This window comes from Carcharodon carcharias, chromosome 8, assembly GCF_017639515.1.
Source record: "Carcharodon carcharias isolate sCarCar2 chromosome 8, sCarCar2.pri, whole genome shotgun sequence".
In the NCBI taxonomy this organism is placed as follows: domain Eukaryota; kingdom Metazoa; phylum Chordata; class Chondrichthyes; order Lamniformes; family Lamnidae; genus Carcharodon; species Carcharodon carcharias.
This window is the reverse complement of record NC_054474.1, coordinates 116,702,641-116,719,988: the sequence shown is the minus strand read 5'-3', so window position 1 is coordinate 116,719,988 and position 17,348 is coordinate 116,702,641. Positions and strand designations below refer to the sequence as shown.

At 49.0% G+C, this 17,348-nt stretch overlaps 1 protein-coding gene across 3 annotated transcripts in view; it reads right to left on the bottom strand.

Annotated features, from left to right (window-relative positions):
* fbxw5 (F-box and WD repeat domain containing 5) overlaps positions 1–17,348 on the bottom strand; it is a 401,196-nt gene that overhangs the window by 69,204 nt on the left and 314,644 nt on the right. For all 3 annotated transcript variants that reach the window (XM_041193118.1, XM_041193117.1, XM_041193120.1), the window contains exon 4: positions 13,191–13,365. In XM_041193118.1, the coding sequence (XP_041049052.1) occupies positions 13,191–13,365 (175 nt within the window). The remainder of the gene's footprint in view (positions 1–13,190; positions 13,366–17,348) is intronic.

The following is a 17,348-nucleotide window of genomic DNA, read 5'->3' as shown; positions in this document are numbered from 1 at the left end:
GGTTATTCTTCAGTTGTACAGGGCACTAGTGAGACCACATTTGGAGCACTGTGTACAGTATTGGTCACCTTATTTAAGGAAGGATGTAAATGTGTTTGAAGCAGTTGAGAAGGTTTACCATAACTGGAATGAGTGGATTTTCTTATGAGGAACGGTTGGACAAGTTAGACTTGTATCCGCTGGAGTTCAGAAGAGTAAGAGGTGACTTGATTGAAATATATAAGATCCTAAGGGGTCTTGACAAGGTGGATGTTGAGAGGATGTTTCCTCTTATGGAAAAATCTAGAACTAGGGGTTGCCCATTTAAAACAGAGATGAGGCAAAATTCTTTTCACTCAGAGGGTCATGAGTCTTTGGAACTCTCCGAAAAGGTGGTGGAAGAAGAGTCTTTGAATATTTTTAAGGTAGAGGTGGATAGATTCTTGGTAAGCAAGGGGGTGATAGGTTGTCAGTGGGATGCAGATTTCAGGTTAGTATCAGATCAGCCATGATCTTACTAAATGGTGGAGCAGGCTCGAGGGGCTGAATGGCCTACTCCTGCTCCTTGTTTGTATGTTCGTATGAATGACCTACTCCTGCTCCTACTTTCTATGTTTCCTATATACAAATGAGAATATCTTGAACTAACAGTGACATATTCGATTGGTGCATGACTCCTGATTTCACTTCCAAGTTTAAAAATGGCAAAATTTTCCAGTAATTAGCACCAACCAATTCAGCTGCTATCATCTGCTATTTATATCCACACAAGTGAGCTTTGTTAACAGAAAATTTACACTTTGCATTGAGTAATAAATATTTTCTTATTTAAGTTGAAACTAACCACACTTACAAATGCCCAGCATGGAGCATACAATAGGAGAGCAAAGTACTACAAATGCTGAAAATCTGAAATATAAACAGAAAATGCTGGAAAAAAAAACTCAGCAGGCCAGGCAGCATATGTGGCAAGAGAAAGAGAGTTAACACTTCAGGTCCACAATTTGCATTGTTCTGACGAAAGATCACTGGGCCCTGTTTCTCTGTGCACAGATGCTGCCAGATGTGCTGAGCATTTCCAACACTTCCCATTTCTAATGGAGCAAAAATAACACCCTTTTGCCAGCCCTCCCCAAAGCAATCAAACTCTTGTGAGCCCTCATTCCCCTTCTGCAGGAAACCCAGCAGCAGCTGCCTGAGATCTGGTTTGGCACAATATTAAACACGAATTTCCAAAAAAAAATTAAGGTATGAAGATGAAATAAGCAACTTGCTGAGCAAGAAAAAAGCACTGCCAAAGCAATAAATTGTTAATGTAAAAAATGAGTAATTAATAAAAATGAATAATTGATAAGAATTAACAAAAACTGCTTTGCCTTTTCACGTAAGAAGCAGAGCTGGAGAGACAGAATCGGCCCCCAAGTCCTGGTCACCAGGCTAGGGGTTTAGGACCGTGGCCAAGCTAAGGAGCTGTGTTTAACTGAAGCCGACCTTGCATTTATCTCTGGTGGCATATACAGTGCATACGAAAGTGGAGGTCAGAAGTGGGTTGCCTTTCAGCCTGGGTTTTTCTCCTCTCCAGGGTTTAGAAAATTGCGAGTCATGACTATCTCTAGGTCTTGACTCCACTCAAGTCATTGGTGGCTTGGAAACTATTCTCACTGAACTGTAACATTGAACAAACTTTGAGAAAAATGTGGCTGATCTTTCTACATTCTCCTGTGCTTTGTGCAGCAATCTGCTTAAGTTTTTTTTCTCTGTTTCTCAGTCTCAGGACATCACCTTTCTTACTTTCTCCAGTGCTTTGTTAATACAACTTTCGCACATCAACTACCAGCATTTTACAGCCTTATAATAGAATATAATAAAAAACTTTCCACTTTAAGAACAAAGCTAAATCTTTGTAAATAACTTTTAAATGATTAAGCATCTCTTTCCTTGCAAGCTCTTCCCACCATTGGAGTCGAATTCTTTTTGGAAATTCAAGCTGATTTTCTCACTTTCAGGAATTTCAAACTGATCAAATTCTTTTCAATTTTGTTCCTCCAACAAATTGTGCTAAAAATAGGGTTTTGTGCTTTTCTTTGGATGGGGGGAGGGGGGAATGTGGGTCATTATTTGTGACCTACCGGCTGCACCCAGACAGATCGAGGTGGAGGAGGCCTTACAAATTTCGTGTTCCCACTTCATCTGCATCATTGTAGTACTGGCCCAAGGCAGTTCCAATACTGCGTCCTCCTTGTCTGAGCTGCCTGTGGGCTCTGCACACATCAGGGCAAGCTGGCCAAGGCCTGGGAGAGGCACTGGTATGCCTGCTGGGTAAATCGTCCTGGAGGGGTCCAATTAAGATGCCTTGTCCAGGAGATCCATCAAAAATGGGACAGCTGCTGGGTTCAGTATTGGCACGTTCAGTATGGCCTGTGCATATGGCTGCCTATCACCTGTGCAGAGAGGCGATGATGCCTGTACATGTGGCTGTCTGCCGCCTGTGCAGAGAGGCGATGATGCCTGTACATATGGCTGTCTGCCACCTGCACAGAGAGGCAATGTTGCCTGTGCACATGGCCATCTGCCACCTGCAGAGAGGCAATGCTGCCTGTATGTTTTATTTTTATTCATTCATGGGATGTGGGCTTCACTGGCTGGGACAGCATTTATTGCCTATCCCTAATTGCCCTTGAGAAGGTGGTGGTGAGCTGCTTTCTTAAACCGCTGCAGTCCATGTGGTGTAGGTACACACACAATGCTGTTAGAGAGGGTGTTCCAGGATTTTGACCCAGCGACAATGAAGGAACGGTGATATATTTCCAAGTCAGGATGGTGAGTAACTTGGAGGGGAACTTCCAGGTGGTGGTGTTCCTATCTATCAGCTGTCCTTGTCCTTCTAGATGGTAGCGGTTGTGGGTTTGGAAGGTGCTGTCTAATGAGTCTTGGTGAATTCTTGCAGTGCATCTTGTAAATGGTACACACTGCTGCTGCTGTGCGTCGCTGGTGGAGGGAGTGAATATTTATGGAAGGGGTGTCAATCAAGCAGGCTGCTTTGCCCTGGACCGTGTCAAGCTTCTTGAGTGTTGTGGGAGCTGCACTCGTCCAGGTAAGTGGGGAGTATTCCATCAAATTCCTGACTTGTGCCTTCGAGATCATGGACAGGCTTTGGGGAATCAGGAGGTGAGTTACCCATTGCAGGATTCCCAGACTCTGACCTGCTCTGACCAGTATTTATATGGCTAGTCCAGTTCAGTTTCTGGCCGATGGTAAGCCCCAGGATGTTGTTAGTCGGGGATTCAGTGATGGTAATGCCACTGAACACAAGGGGTGATGGTTGTATTCTCTCTTGTTTGAGATGGTCATTGCCTGGCACTCGTGTGGCGCAAATGTTACTTGCCACTTGTCAGCCCAAGCCTAGATATTGTCCAGGTCTTGCTGCATTTGGACATGGACTGCTTCAGTGTCTGAGGAGTCATGAAAGGTACTCAACATTGTGCAATCATCAGCAAACATCCCCAATTCTGACCTTATGATGGAAGGAAGGTCATTGATGAAGCAGCTGAAGGTGGCTGGGCCAAGTGATGTCCTGGAGCTGAGACGCTGACCTCCAACAACCACAGACATCTTCCTTTGTGTGAGCTCTGACCCCAACCAGCAGAGAGTTTTCCCCCTGAGTTCCATTAACTCCAGTTTTGCGAGGGCTCCTTGATGCCACACTCAGTCAAATGTTGCCTTGATGTCAAAGTCTCACCTCACCTCGGGAGTTCAGCTCTTTTGTCCATGTTTGAACCAAGGCTATAATGAGGTTGGGAGTTGAGTGGTCCTGTCAAAACCCAAACTGGGCATCCGTGAGCAAGCTATTGTTAAGCAAGTGCTATTAGATAGGACAGTTGATGACCCCTTCCATTACTTTACTCATGATCGAGAGTAGGCTAATGGGGCAGTAATTGGCCGGGTTGGATTTGTCCTGCTTTTTGTGTATAGGATATACCTGGGTGATTTTCCACATAGTCAGGAAGATGCCAGTGTTGTAGTTGTACTGGAACGGCTTGGCTAGGCGTGCAGCAAGTTCTGAAGCACAAATCTTGTCAGGGTCCATAGCTTTTGCAGTATCCAGTGCCTTCAGCTGTTTCTTGATATCATGTGGAGTGAAGCGCATTGGCTGAAGACTGGCATCTTTGATGCTGGGGACCTCTGGAAGAGGCCGAGATGGATCATCCACTGAAGATGTTGTTGCAAATGCTTCAGCCTTATCTTTTTCATTAAAGTGCTGGGCTCCTCCATCATTTGGGATGTGGATATTTGTGGAGCCTCTTCCTCCAGTGAGCTGTTTAATTGTCCACCACCATTCACGACTGGATGTGGCAGAATTGCTGCGCTTAGATCTGATTCACTGGTTGTGAGATTGCTTAGCCCTGTCTAGCACTTGCTGCTTATGCTGTTTAGCACACAAGTAGTCCTGTGTCATCGCTTCACCAGGTTGACACCTCATTTTTAGGTAGGCCTGGTGCTGCTCCTGGCATCTCTCCTGCACTCTTCATTGAACCAGGGTTGATCCCCTAGTTTGTTGGTAATCGTGGCGTGGGGGATATCCCAGGCCATGAGGTTATGGATTGTGGTTGAGTACAATTCTGCTGCTGATGGCCCACAGCGCCTTATGGATGCCCAGTCTTGAGTTGCTTGATCTGTTTGAAATCTATCCCATTTTGCACGGTGGTAGTGCCGTACAACATGATGGGGAGTATCCTCAATGTTAAGGATCAGGCATATGGCTGTATGTCACCTGTGCAGAGAGGCAATGCTTCCTGTACATATGGCCAACTGCGAAGAGAGGTAATGCTGGCTGTACATTTGGCCGCCTGTCACCTGCGCAGAGGCGATACTGGCTGTACATATGGCTGCCTGTCACCTATGCAGAAAGGTGATGCTGGCTGTACATCTGGCCACCTGTGCAGAGAGGTGATGCTGCCTGTACATATGGCCATCTGTCACCTGTGCAAAGAGGTGGCGCTGGCTGTACATATGGCCACCTGTCACCTGCTCAGAGAGGCAAAGCTGCCGGTAAAGCAAAAGTTGCAACTTGGGCCTGGACCTGCTAAGGGCACAAGCCCCGATGTCCACAGTTACTGTTGACCTTTGGATCCTTTTGACTATATACCAGGTCTGAAAAGGAGTTAATTATGAGGAATGGTTGCATGAACTTTGCTTGTACTCTCTTGAATATAAAAGTTTAAGGGTGATCCAATCAAGGTATTTAAAATAATTAAAATGTTAGATAGGTTCTCTGTCTACACTGTATCTACTGGTGGGGGAGACCACAGCAAGGGATATAACCTGATAATTAGGGTTTACTTCATTCAGGGATGCAATCGGGAAACCCTTCTACACACTAAGGGGAGTAGAAATCTGGAATCCCCTCCCCCAAAAGTAGTGGATGGTGCAGGTCAACTGGAGGTTTCAAGGCTGAGATCAATAAAATTTTGTTGGGTAAAGGAATGAAGGAAATGGATCAAAGGCAGCTAAAAGTAATTGAGATACAGGTCAGGCATGATCTAATTGAATGGGGTATCATGCTCTCTGGCCAGAGTCTGGTCTCCAGGTCTCAGTTTATTCCCTAAGGTAAAAATAAAATACTGCAGATGTTGGAAATCTGAACAAAAACAAAAATTGTCGGAAAAACTCAGCAGGTCTGACAGCATCTGTGGAGAGAAAGACAGAGTTAACGTTTCGAGTTCGTATGATTCTTCATCAGAACTTGAGAAAAAGAAATGTGGTGAAATATAAGCTGCTTAAGCGGGGTGGGACAGGTGAAGCTGTATAGAGGGCCAATGATAGGTGGAGGCAAAGGAGAGACTGCCAAAGATGTCATAAACAAAAGGTCAAAGGGGTGTTGATGGTGGTGATATTAGCTAAAGGATGTGCTAATGGTGACATTAAGGATGGAAAGTAGGATGAGCAAGTGACAGATGGCTCTATTGGGGGTGGGGTGGGGCGAGGGGATCGAAAGAGGCCAAAAGGTGGGTATAAAACCTCTCAGTTCCTTCGCCTCCATCGCATCTGGTCCGGTGATGCCACTTTCCAAAACAGTTCCTCTGACATGTCTTCCTTCTTCCTTAACCGAGGTTTTCAACCCATGGTGGTTGACAGGGCCCTCAACCGTATCCAATCCATCTCTCATGCGTCTGCCCTCACACCTTCCTCTCCCTCCCAGAACCATGATAGGGCCCCCCTTGTCCGCACTTATCACCCCACAAGCCTCCGCATTCAAAGGATTATCCTCCGCCATTTCCGCCAACTCCAGCATGATGCCACCACCAAACACATCTTCCCTTCACCCCTCCCGTCGGCATTCCGTAGGGATTGTTCACTCCACCCTGGTCCACTCCTCCATCACCCCCTGCACCTCAACCCCCTCCCACGGCACCTTCCCATGCAACCGCAGAAGGTGCAACACCTGCCCCTTTACTTCCCCCTCCTCACCGCCCAAGGGCCCAAACACTCCTTTCAAGTGAAGCAGCATTTCACTTGCACTTCCCTCAATTTAGTCTACTGCATTCGTTGCTCCCAATGCGGTCTCCTCTACATTAGAGAGACCAAACGCAGACTGGGTGACCCGTTTTGCAGAACACCTTCGGTCTGTCTGCAAGCACGACCCAGACCTTCCTGTCGCTTGCCATTTCAACACACCACCCTGCTCTCATGCCCACATGTCCATCCTTGGCCTGCTGCAATGCTCCAGTGAAGCTCAACGCAAACTGGAAGAACAGCACCTCATCTTCCGATTAGGCACTTTACAGCTTTCCGGACGTAACATTGAGTTCAACAACTTCAGATCCATCCTCACCCCTTTTTGATCCCTTAATAATTATTATTATATATTTTTCTTTATTTTATTTATCATATTTTTAAAAATATTTTTTCTTTTCCCACCAATTTCTACTATTATTTTTAAAATATATTTCAGTTCATTGTTTTATACCCACCTTTTAGCCTCTTTTGATCCCCTCCCTCCACCCCACCCCCACTAGTCACTTGCTCATCCTGCTTTCTACCCTTATTGTCACCATTGGCACGTCCTTAGGTAAAAACAAAAAACTGCGGATGCTGGAAATCCAAAACAAAAACAGAAATACCAGGAAAAACTCATGACCCTTCAACAGAACTAAGTAAAAATAGGGAAGGGGGTGAAATATAAGCTGGTTTAAGGGGGGGGGGTGTGGGGTTGTTGGCTCTCCCCAGCATCCCCCCGCCCACCCACTTAACCAGCTTATATTTCACCCCCTTCCCTATTTTTACTTAGTTCTGTTGAAGGGTCATGAGGACTCGAAACGTCAACTTTGCTCTTCTCCGCCGATGCTGCCAGACCTGCTGAGATTTTCCAGGTATTTCTGATCATCCTTTAGCTAATATCACCACCGTCAACACCCCTTTGACCTTTTGTTTATGACATCTTTGGCAACTTCTCCTTTGCCTCCACCTATCATTGGCCTTCTATCCAGCTTCAACACAAAAACAGAATTACCTGGAAAAACTCAGCAGGTCTGGCAGCATCGGTGGAGAAGAAAAGAGTTGACGGTTCGAGTCCTCATGACCCTTCGACAGAACTTGAGTTCGAGTCCAAGAAAGAGTTGAAATATAAGCTGGTTTAAGGTGTGTGTGTGGGGGGCGGAGAGATAGAGAGAGAGAGAGGTGGGGGGGCGGTGTGGTTGTAGGGACAAACAAGCAGTGATAGAAGCAGATCATCAAAAGATGTCAACGACAATAGTATAATAGAACACATAGGTGTTAAAGTTAAAGTTGGTGATATTATCTAAACGAATGTGCTAATTAAGAATGGATGGTAGGGCACTCAAGGTATAGCTCTAGTGGGGTTTTTTTTTAAATAATGGAAATAGGTGGGAAAAGGAAAATCTTTATAATTTATTGGAAAAAAAAGGAAGGGGGAAACAGAAAGGGGGTGGGGATGGGGGAGGGAGCTCACGACCTAAAGTTGTTGAATTCAATATTCAGTCCGGAAGGCTGTAAAGTCCCTAGTCGGAAGATGAGGTGTTGTTCCTCCAGTTTGCGTTGGGCTTCACTGGAACAATGCAGCAAGCCAAGTACAGACATGTGGGCAAGAGAGCAGGGTGGAGTGTTAAAGTGGCAAGTGACAGGGAGGTTTGGGTCATTCTTGCGGAGAGACCGCAGGTGTTCTGCAAAGCGGTCGCCCAGTTTACGTTTGGTCTCTCCAATGTAGAGGAGACCACATTGGGAGCAACGAATGCAGTAGACTAAGTTGGGGCAAATGCAAGTGAAATGCTGCTTCACTTGAAAGGAGTGTTTGGGTCCTTGGACGGTGAGGAGAGAGGAAGTGAAGGGGCAGGTGTTGCATCTTTTGCGTGGGCATGGGGTGGTGCCATAGGAGGGGGTTGAGGAGTAGGGGGTGATGGAGGAGTGGACCAGGGTGTCCCGGAGGGAGCGATCCCTACGGAATGCCGATAAGGGGGGTGAAGGGAAGATGTGTTTGGTGGTGGCATCATGCTGGAGTTGGCGGAAATGGCGGAGGATGATCCTTTGAATGCGGAGGCTGGTGGGGTGATAAGTGAGGACAAGGGGGACCCTATCATGTTTCTGGGAGGGAGGAGAAGGCGTGAGGGCGGATGCGCGGGAGATGGGCCGGACACGGTTGAGGACCCTGTCAACGACCGTGGGTGGAAAACCTCGGTTAAGGAAGAAGGAGGACATGTCAGAGGAACTGTTTTTGAATGTAGCATCATCGGAACAGATGCAACGGAGGCGAAGGAACTGAGAGAATGGGATGGAGTCCTTACAGGAAGCGGGGTGTGAGGAGCTGTAGTCGAGATAGCTGTGGGAGTCGGTGGGTTTGTAATGGATATTGGTGGACAGTCTATCACCAGAGATTGAGACAGAGAGGTCAAGGAAGGGAAGGGAAATGTCAGAGATGGACCACGTGAAAATGATGGAGGGGTGGAGATTGGAAGCAAAATTAATAAATTTTTCCAAGTCCCGACGAGAGCATGAAGCGGCACCGAAGTAATCATCGATGTACCGGAGAAAGAGTTGTGGAAGGGGGCCGGAGTAGGACTGCAACAAGGAATGTTCCACATACCCCATAAAGAGACAGGCATAGCTGGGGCCCATGCGGGTACCCATAGCCACACCTTTTATTTGGAGGAAGTGAGAGGAGTTGAAGGAGAAATTGTTCAGCGTGAGAACAAGTTCAGCCAGACGGAGGAGAGTAGTGGTAGATGGGGATTGTTCGGGCCTCTGTTCGAGGAAGAAGCTAAGGGCCCTCAGACCATCCTGGTGGGGGATGGAGGTGTAGAGGGATTGGATGTCCATGGTGAAGAGGAAGCGGTTGGGGCCAGGGAACTGGAAATTGTTGATGTGACGTAAGGTGTCAGAGGAATCACGGATGTAGGTGGGAAGGGACTGGACAAGGGGAGAGAGAAGGGAGTCAAGATAACGAGAAATGAGTTCTGTGGGGCAGGAGCAAGCTGAGACGATCGGTCTACCGGGGCAGTTCTGTTTGTGGATTTTGGGTAGGAGATAGAAGTGGGCCGTCCGAGGTTGGGCGACTATCAGGTTGGAAGCTGTGGGAGGGAGATCACCAGAGGAGATGAGGTCAGTGACAGTCCTGGAAACAATGGCTTGATGTTCAGTGGTGGGGTCATGGTCCAGGGAGAGGTAGGAGGAAGTGTCTGCGAGTTGACGCTCAGCCTCCGCGAGGTAGAGGTCAGTGCGCCAGACAACAACAGCACCACCCTTGTCAGCGGGTTTGATGACAATGTCAGGGTTGGACCTGAGAGAATGGAGTGCAGTAAGTTCAGAGAGAGACAGGTTAGAATGGGTGAGAGGAGCAGAGAAATTGAGACAACTAATGTCGCGCCGATAGTTCTCAATGAAAAGATCGAGAGAAGGTAAGAATCCAGAGGGGGGGTCCAGGTGGAGGGAGAATATTGGAGATGGGTAAAAGGATCCGTTGAACTGGGAGAGGGCTCCTGCCCAAAGAAGTGAGCCCGGAGACGAAGACGGCGGAAGAAGAGTTCAGTATCATGCCGAGCCCGAAATTCATTGAGGTGAGGGCGTAAGGGTATGAAACTAAGTCCTTTGCTGAGCACTGAACGTTCAGCATCGGAGAGGGGAAGGTCAGGGGGTATAGTGAATACACGGCTGGGGTTGGGATTGGAAGAAAGGGTGGGGACGGAGGGACAGGCAGGGGTGGAGGGTCCTAGATGGGTGATGGTGTCGATGAGTTGTCCCCCAGCCGTGTATTCACTATACCCCCTGACCTTCCCCTCTCCGATGCTGAACGTTCAATGCTCAGCAAAGGACTTAGTTTCATACCCTTACCCCCTCACCTCAATGAATTTCGGGCTTGGCATGATACTGAACTCTTCTTCCGCCGTCTTCGTCTCCGGGCTCACTTCTTTGGGCAGGAGTCCTCTCCCAGTTCAACGGATCCTTTTACCCATCTCCAATATTCTCCCTCCACCTGGACCCCTCCCTCTGGATTCTTACCTTCTCTCGATCTTTTCATTGAGAACTGTCGGCGCGACATTAGTCGTCTCAATTTCTCTGCTCCTCTCACCCATTCTAACCTGTCTCTCTCTGAACTTACTGCACTCCATTCTCTCAGGTCCAACCCTGACATTGTCATCAAACCCGCTGACAAGGGTGGTGCTGTTGTTGTCTGGCGCACTGACCTCTACCTCGCGGAGGCTGAGCGTCAACTCGCAGACACTTCCTCTTACCTCTCCCTGGACCATGACCCCACCACTGAACATCAAGCCATTGTTTCCAGGACTGTCAATGACCTCATCTCCTCTGGGGATCTCCCTCCCACAGCTTCCAACCTGATAGTCGCCCAACCTCGGACGGCCCGCTTCTATCTCCTACCCAAAATCCACAAACAGAACTGCCCCGGTAGACCGATCGTCTCAGCTTGCTCCTGCCCCACAGAACTCATTTCTCGTTATCTTGACTCCCTTCTCTCTCCCCTTGTCCAGTCCCTTCCCACCTACATCCGTGATTCCTCTGACACCTTACGTCACATCAACAATTTCCAGTTCCCTGGCCCAAACCGCTTCCTCTTCACCATGGACGTCCAATCCCTCTACACCTCCATCCCCCACCAGGATGGTCTGAGGGCCCTTAGCTTCTTCCTTGAACAGAGGCCCGAACAATCCCCATCCACCACTACTCTCCTCCGTCTGGCTGGACTTGTTCTCACGCTGAACAATTTCTCCTTCAACTCCTCTCACTTCCTCCAAATAAAAGGTGTGGCTATGGGTACCCGCATGGGCCCCAGCTATGCCTGTCTCTTTATGGGGTATGTGGAACATTCCTTGTTGCAGTCCTACTCCGGCCCCCTTCCACAACTCTTTCTCCGGTACATCGATGATTACTTCGGTGCCGCTTCATGCTCTCGTCGGGACTTGGAAAAATTTATTAATTTTGCTTCCAATCTCCACCCCTCCATCAGTTTCACGTGGTCCATCTCTGACATTTCCCTTCCCTTCCTTGACCTCTCTGTCTCAATCTCTGGTGATAGACTGTCCACCAATATCCATTACAAACCCACCGACTCCCACAGCTATCTCGACTACAGCTCCTCACACCCCGCTTCCTGTAAGGACTCCATTCCATTCTCTCAGTTCCTTCGCCTCTGTTGCATCTGTTCCGATGATGCTACATTCAAAAACAGTTCCACTGACATGTCCTCCTTCTTCCTTAACCGAGGTTTTCCACCCACGGTCGTTGACAGGGTCCTCAACCGTGTCCGGCCCATCTCCCGCGCATCCGCCCTCACGCCTTCTCCTCCCTCCCAGAAACATGATAGGGTCCCCCTTGTCCTCACTTATCACCCCACCAGCCTCCGCATTCAAAGGATCATCCTCCGCCATTTCCGCCAACTCCAGCATGATGCCACCACCAAACACATCTTCCCTTCACCCCCCTTATCGGCATTCCGTAGGGATCGCTCCCTCTGGGACACCCTGGTCCACTCCTCCATCACCCCCTACTCCTCAACCCCCTCCTATGGCACCACCCCATGCCCACGCAAAAGATGCAACACCTGCCCCTTCACTTCCTCTCTCCTCACCGTCCAAGGACCCAAACACTCCTTTCAAGTGAAGCAGCATTTCACTTGCATTTCCCCCAACTTAGTCTACTGCATTCGTTGCTCCCAATGTGGTCTCCTCTACATTGGAGAGACCAAACGTAAACTGGGCGACCGCTTTGCAGAACACCTGCGGTTTGTCCGCAAGAATGACCCAAACCTTCCTGTCGCTTGCCATTTTAACAGTCCACCCTGCTCTCTTGCCCACATGTCTGTCCTTGGCTTGCTGCACTGTTCCAGTGAAGCCCAACGCAAACTGGAGGAACAACACCTCATCTTCCGACTAGGGACTTTGCAGCCTTCTGGACTGAATATCGAATTCAACAACTTTAGGTCGTGAGCTCCCTCCCCTATCCCCACCCCCTTTCTGTTTCCCCCTTCCTTTTTTTTCCAATAAATTATAAAGATTTTCCTTTTCCCACCTATTTCCATTATTAAAAAAAAAACCCCACTAGAGCTATACCTTGAGTGCCCTACCGTCCATTCTTAATTAGCACATTCGTTTAGATAATATCACCAACTTTAACTTTAACACCTATGTGTTCTATTGTACTATTGTCGTTGACATCTTTTGATGATCTGCTTCTATCACTGCTTGTTTGTCCCTACAACCACACCCCCCCCACCTCTCTCTCTCTCTATCTCTCCGCCCCCCACACACACACCTTAAACCAGCTTATATTTCAACTCTTTCTTGGACTCGAACTCAAGTTCTGTCGAAGGGTCATGAGGACTCGAACCGTCAACTCTTTTCTTCTCCGCCGATGCTGCCAGACCTGCTGAGTTTTTCCAGGTAATTCTGTTTATGTTTTGGATTTCCAGCATCCGCAGTTTTTTTGTTTCTATCCAGCTTCACCTGTCCTGCCCGCCCATCCTTAAACAGCTTATATTTCGCCACATTTCTGTTTCTCTTTAGTTCTGATGAAGAGTCATCCAGACTCGAAATGTTAACTCTGTCTTTCTCTCCACAGGTACTGTCAGACCTGCTGAGTTTTTCCAGCACTTTTTGTTTTTGTCCCAGTTTATTCCGCCCGTCTCCAATCCCACTGCTTCTGATCCAACTCATTAACATTGTGCAGGTAAACAGAGCATGAGGTACCTAGACTGAAGACTGCAATTTCACCAGAAGACGAGCTGTGAGGCCCAATGTAGACTCCAGAAACGAGGAGGAGTGTGTCCTCAGCATTGAACTGTGAGAACTGGGTATAGCTCCAATTGTAGGGACGCATGTTAGCACTGTGCAACACTGAAATCTCCAAATCATTGTTCCAAACCTGAAAGAAACAGTGAACATCACAGTCAGGATGCTGGCTGACAGTCCAAGTTCACGGGTGGATCAGTTTCACCAGCAGAGTGAGCTCAGACATCTACCAGTTTATAAATACACATTGATTAAACAGGTAGCAGATATCTTACAGACTATATGTGTTAGACAAAAATAAGACAGAAATTATTCACAATAGATAGGGTCAGCCAGCACATTAACAGAGAAAAGAGGTTGTCAGAGCAGGCAAAGACCTTAGCAACAGGAAACATGACATGCACAAAATAAATCTCACCAGGCAATGGGGTCTAGGAAATATCATCAGAAAGGAAAGGCAGACCAAAAGGCAGTGTACAGGACAAAACACAAGATACAATAAGAAAGGGATGTGGACGGAACAAATCAAACAGGCCATGAGATCACCCAGAGCTGCATATTCAAACCCTGTATATGGCAATCACTAAGATTAGTTATGAGCTGAAGGTGTCATCCAGCAGAGAGCGAGAGGTTGAATTCCCGCATGGAGCACCAGAGGTCCTATGCTTACATGGAGCAAGAAAGGTTGTAGCACAGCATGGTGAGAGAGAGGTCATATCCCGGCATGGAGCGAGAGAGATCACATCTCAGCATGGAGCAAGAGAGGTCGTATCCCCGCAGGGAGCAAGAGAGGTCATATCCCGGCATGGAGCAAGAGAGGTCATATCCCGGCATGGAGCAAGAGAGGTCGTATCCCGGCATGGAGCAAGAGAGGTCGCATCCCAGCATGGAGCGAGAGAGGTCACATCCCAGCATGGAACAAGAGAGGTCGCATCCCAGCATGGAGCGAGAGAGGTCACATCCCAGCATGGAGCGAGAGAGGTCACATCCCAGCATGGAGCGAGAGAGGTCACATCCCAGCATGGAGCGAGAGAGGTCACATCCCAGCATGGAGCGAGAGAGGTCACATCCCGGCAGGGAGCGAGAGAGGTCACATCCCGGCAGGGAGCAAGAGAGGTCACATCCCGGCAGGGAGTGAGAGAGGTCACATCCCGGCAGGGAGCGAGAGAGGTCGTATCCCAGCATGGAGCAAGAGAGGTCACATCCCAGCATGGAGTGAGAGAGGTCGTATCCCCGCATGGAGCGAGAGAGGTCACATCCCAGCATGGAGTGAGAGAGGTCGTATCCCCGCATGGAGCGAGAGAGGTCGCATCCTGGCATGGAGAGAGGTCACATCCCCGCAGCAAGCGAGAGAGGTCGTATTTCCGCAGGGAGAGAGGGAGGTCGTATTCCCGCAGGGAGAGAGAGAGGTCGTATCCCGGCATGGAGCAATGGAGGTCATATTTGTAAACTGAGCGAGGGAGGCCATAAATGCACACGGAGGTCATTTCCTTGCGTGGAGAGAGAGAGGTCATACATTCGCATGGAGAGTGAGGAGGTCCTACTCTCGCACAAAGCAAGAGAAGTCGTATCTTTCCACAAGGCAAGAGAAGTCACATCCTCGCATGGGGCGACAGAGGTCGTAAACGCACAGGGAGCTAGAGGTCGTATCCTTGCACGGAGAGAGAGGGGTCGCATCCTAACAAGGAGAGAGAGAGGCTGCATCCTCACACAGACACCGAGAAAGGTAGCATCTTCACATGGAGAGCAAGTGAGGGCGCATCCTCACACAGAGAGCGATGGGTCGCAACCTCACACAGAGAGAGAGAGAGAGAGAAGTCATATCCTCAAGCAGAGAGAGAGAGGTCGCATCCTCACAGAGAGAGATCGCATCCTCACACAGAGAGAGGTCGCAACCTCACACAGAGAGCGAGAGATCGCAACCTCACACAAAGAGAGAGGCCACATCCTCACAGAGAGAGAGAGGCCGCATTCTCACCCAGAGAACGAGAGATGTTGCATCCACACACGGAGAGAAAGATGTCGTATCCTCACACAGAGAGGTCGTATCCTCACAGAGAGAGAGAGGTCGTATCCTCACACAGAGAGAGGTTGTATCCACACCCACTGAGAGAGAGGTTGTATCCTCGCAGAGAGAGAGGTTGTATCCTCACACAGATTGAGAGAGAGAGGTTGAATCCTCGCACAGAGGGAGAGGTTGCATCCTCACACAAAGAGAGAGAGGTCGCATCCTCACATGGAGAAAGAGAAGTCGTATCCTCACACAGAGAGAGAGGTCGAATCCTCATACAGAGAGAGAGAGAGATCGCATCCTCACACAGAGAGGGAGAGGTCGCATCCGGACACAGAGAGAGAGAGAGAAACCTCATCCTCACAAAGAGAGAGAGAGATCGCATCCTCACACAGAGAGAGGTCGCATCCTCACACAGAGGGAGAGAGATCGCATCCTCACACAGAGAGAGAGGCCGCATTCTCACCCAGAGAACGAGAGATATTGCATCCACACATGGAGAGAAAGATATCGTATCCTCACACAGAGAGAGAGAGGTCAAATCCTCAAGCAGAGAGAGAGAGGTCGTATCCTCACACAAAGAGAGGTTGTGTCCTTGCGAGGAGATAGGTTGTATCCTGACACAGAGAGGGAGGGTTCATATTCTCAAGCAGAGAGAGTTCGCATCCTCACACAGCGAGAGAGAGAGAGGTCGAATCCTCACACAGAGAGTGGTCACATCCTCACACGGAGAGAGGTCGCATCCTCACACCGAGAGAGAGAGGTCGCATTCTCACACAGGGACAGAGAGATCGCATCCTCACACGGGGAGAGAGAGACCGCATCCTCACACAGACACCGAGAGAGGTTGCATCCTCAAACAGAGAGCAAGAGAGGCCGTATCTTCACACAGATAGCGAGAGGTCACAACCTCACATGGAGAGAGGTCGCATCCTCACATGGAGAGGGGTCGCATCCTCACATGGAGAGAGGGCGCAACCTCACAGAGAGAGAGAGAGGCTGCATTCTCAAACAGAGAGAGAGAGATCGCATCCTCTCACAGAGAGAGAGAGAGATGTCGTATCCTCACACAGAGAGAGAGGTCGTATCCTCGCACAGAGAGAGGTCATATCCTCACACAGATGGAGAGAGAGGTCGAATCCTCGCACAGAGAGAGAGGTCGCATCCTCACACGGAGAGAGAGAGGTCACATCCTCACGTAGAGAAAGAGAAGTCGTATCCTCACACAGAGAGAGAGAATTCGAATCCTCACAAAGAGAGAGAGAGGTCGCATCCTCACACAGAGAGGGAGAGGTCGCAACCTCACACAGACAGAGAGGCCACATCCTCACAGAGAGAGAGAGGCCGCCTTCTCACCCAGAGAATGAGAGATCTCGCATCCACACACAGAGAGCAAGCTGTCGTATCCTCACACAGAGAGAGAGGTCGTGTCCTCACACAGAGAGAGAGGTCGTGTCCTCATACAGAGAGAAAGGTCGCATCCTCACACAGAGATAGAGAGGTCGCATCCTAACACAGAGAGAGAAAGGTCACATCCTCACACAGAGGTCACATCCTCGCAAAGAGAGAGGTCGTCATCTCGCACAGACAGAGAGAGGTCATATCTTTACACAGAGAGGGAGAGGTCGTTTCCTCGCAGAGAGAGAGAAAGAGACAGGTCGTATCCTCACACAGAGAGAGGGAGGTCATATCCTCGCACGAACAGAGAGAGGTCGCATCCTCCACACAGAGAGAGAGAGTTTGTATCCTCACACAGAGAGAGACAGTTTCGCATCCTTACACAGAGTGAGGGCTGTCGCATCCTCGCACAGAGAGAGAGATCACATCCTCGCACAGAGAGAGGTTGAATCCTCGCACAGAGAGAGAAAGGTGGTATCCTCGCACAGAGAGAGAGGTTGAATCCTCGCATGGAGAGAGAGAGGTTGAATCCTCACACAGAGTGAGGGCTGTCGCATCCTCCCACGGAGAGAGAGAGGTCGAATCATCGCACAGAGAGAGATAGGTAATATCCTCACACAGAGAGAGAGAGGGCGAATCCCACACAGTGAGAGGTCGCATTCTCACACAGAGAGGAAGGTCGAATCCAGACACAGAGAGAGAGAGAT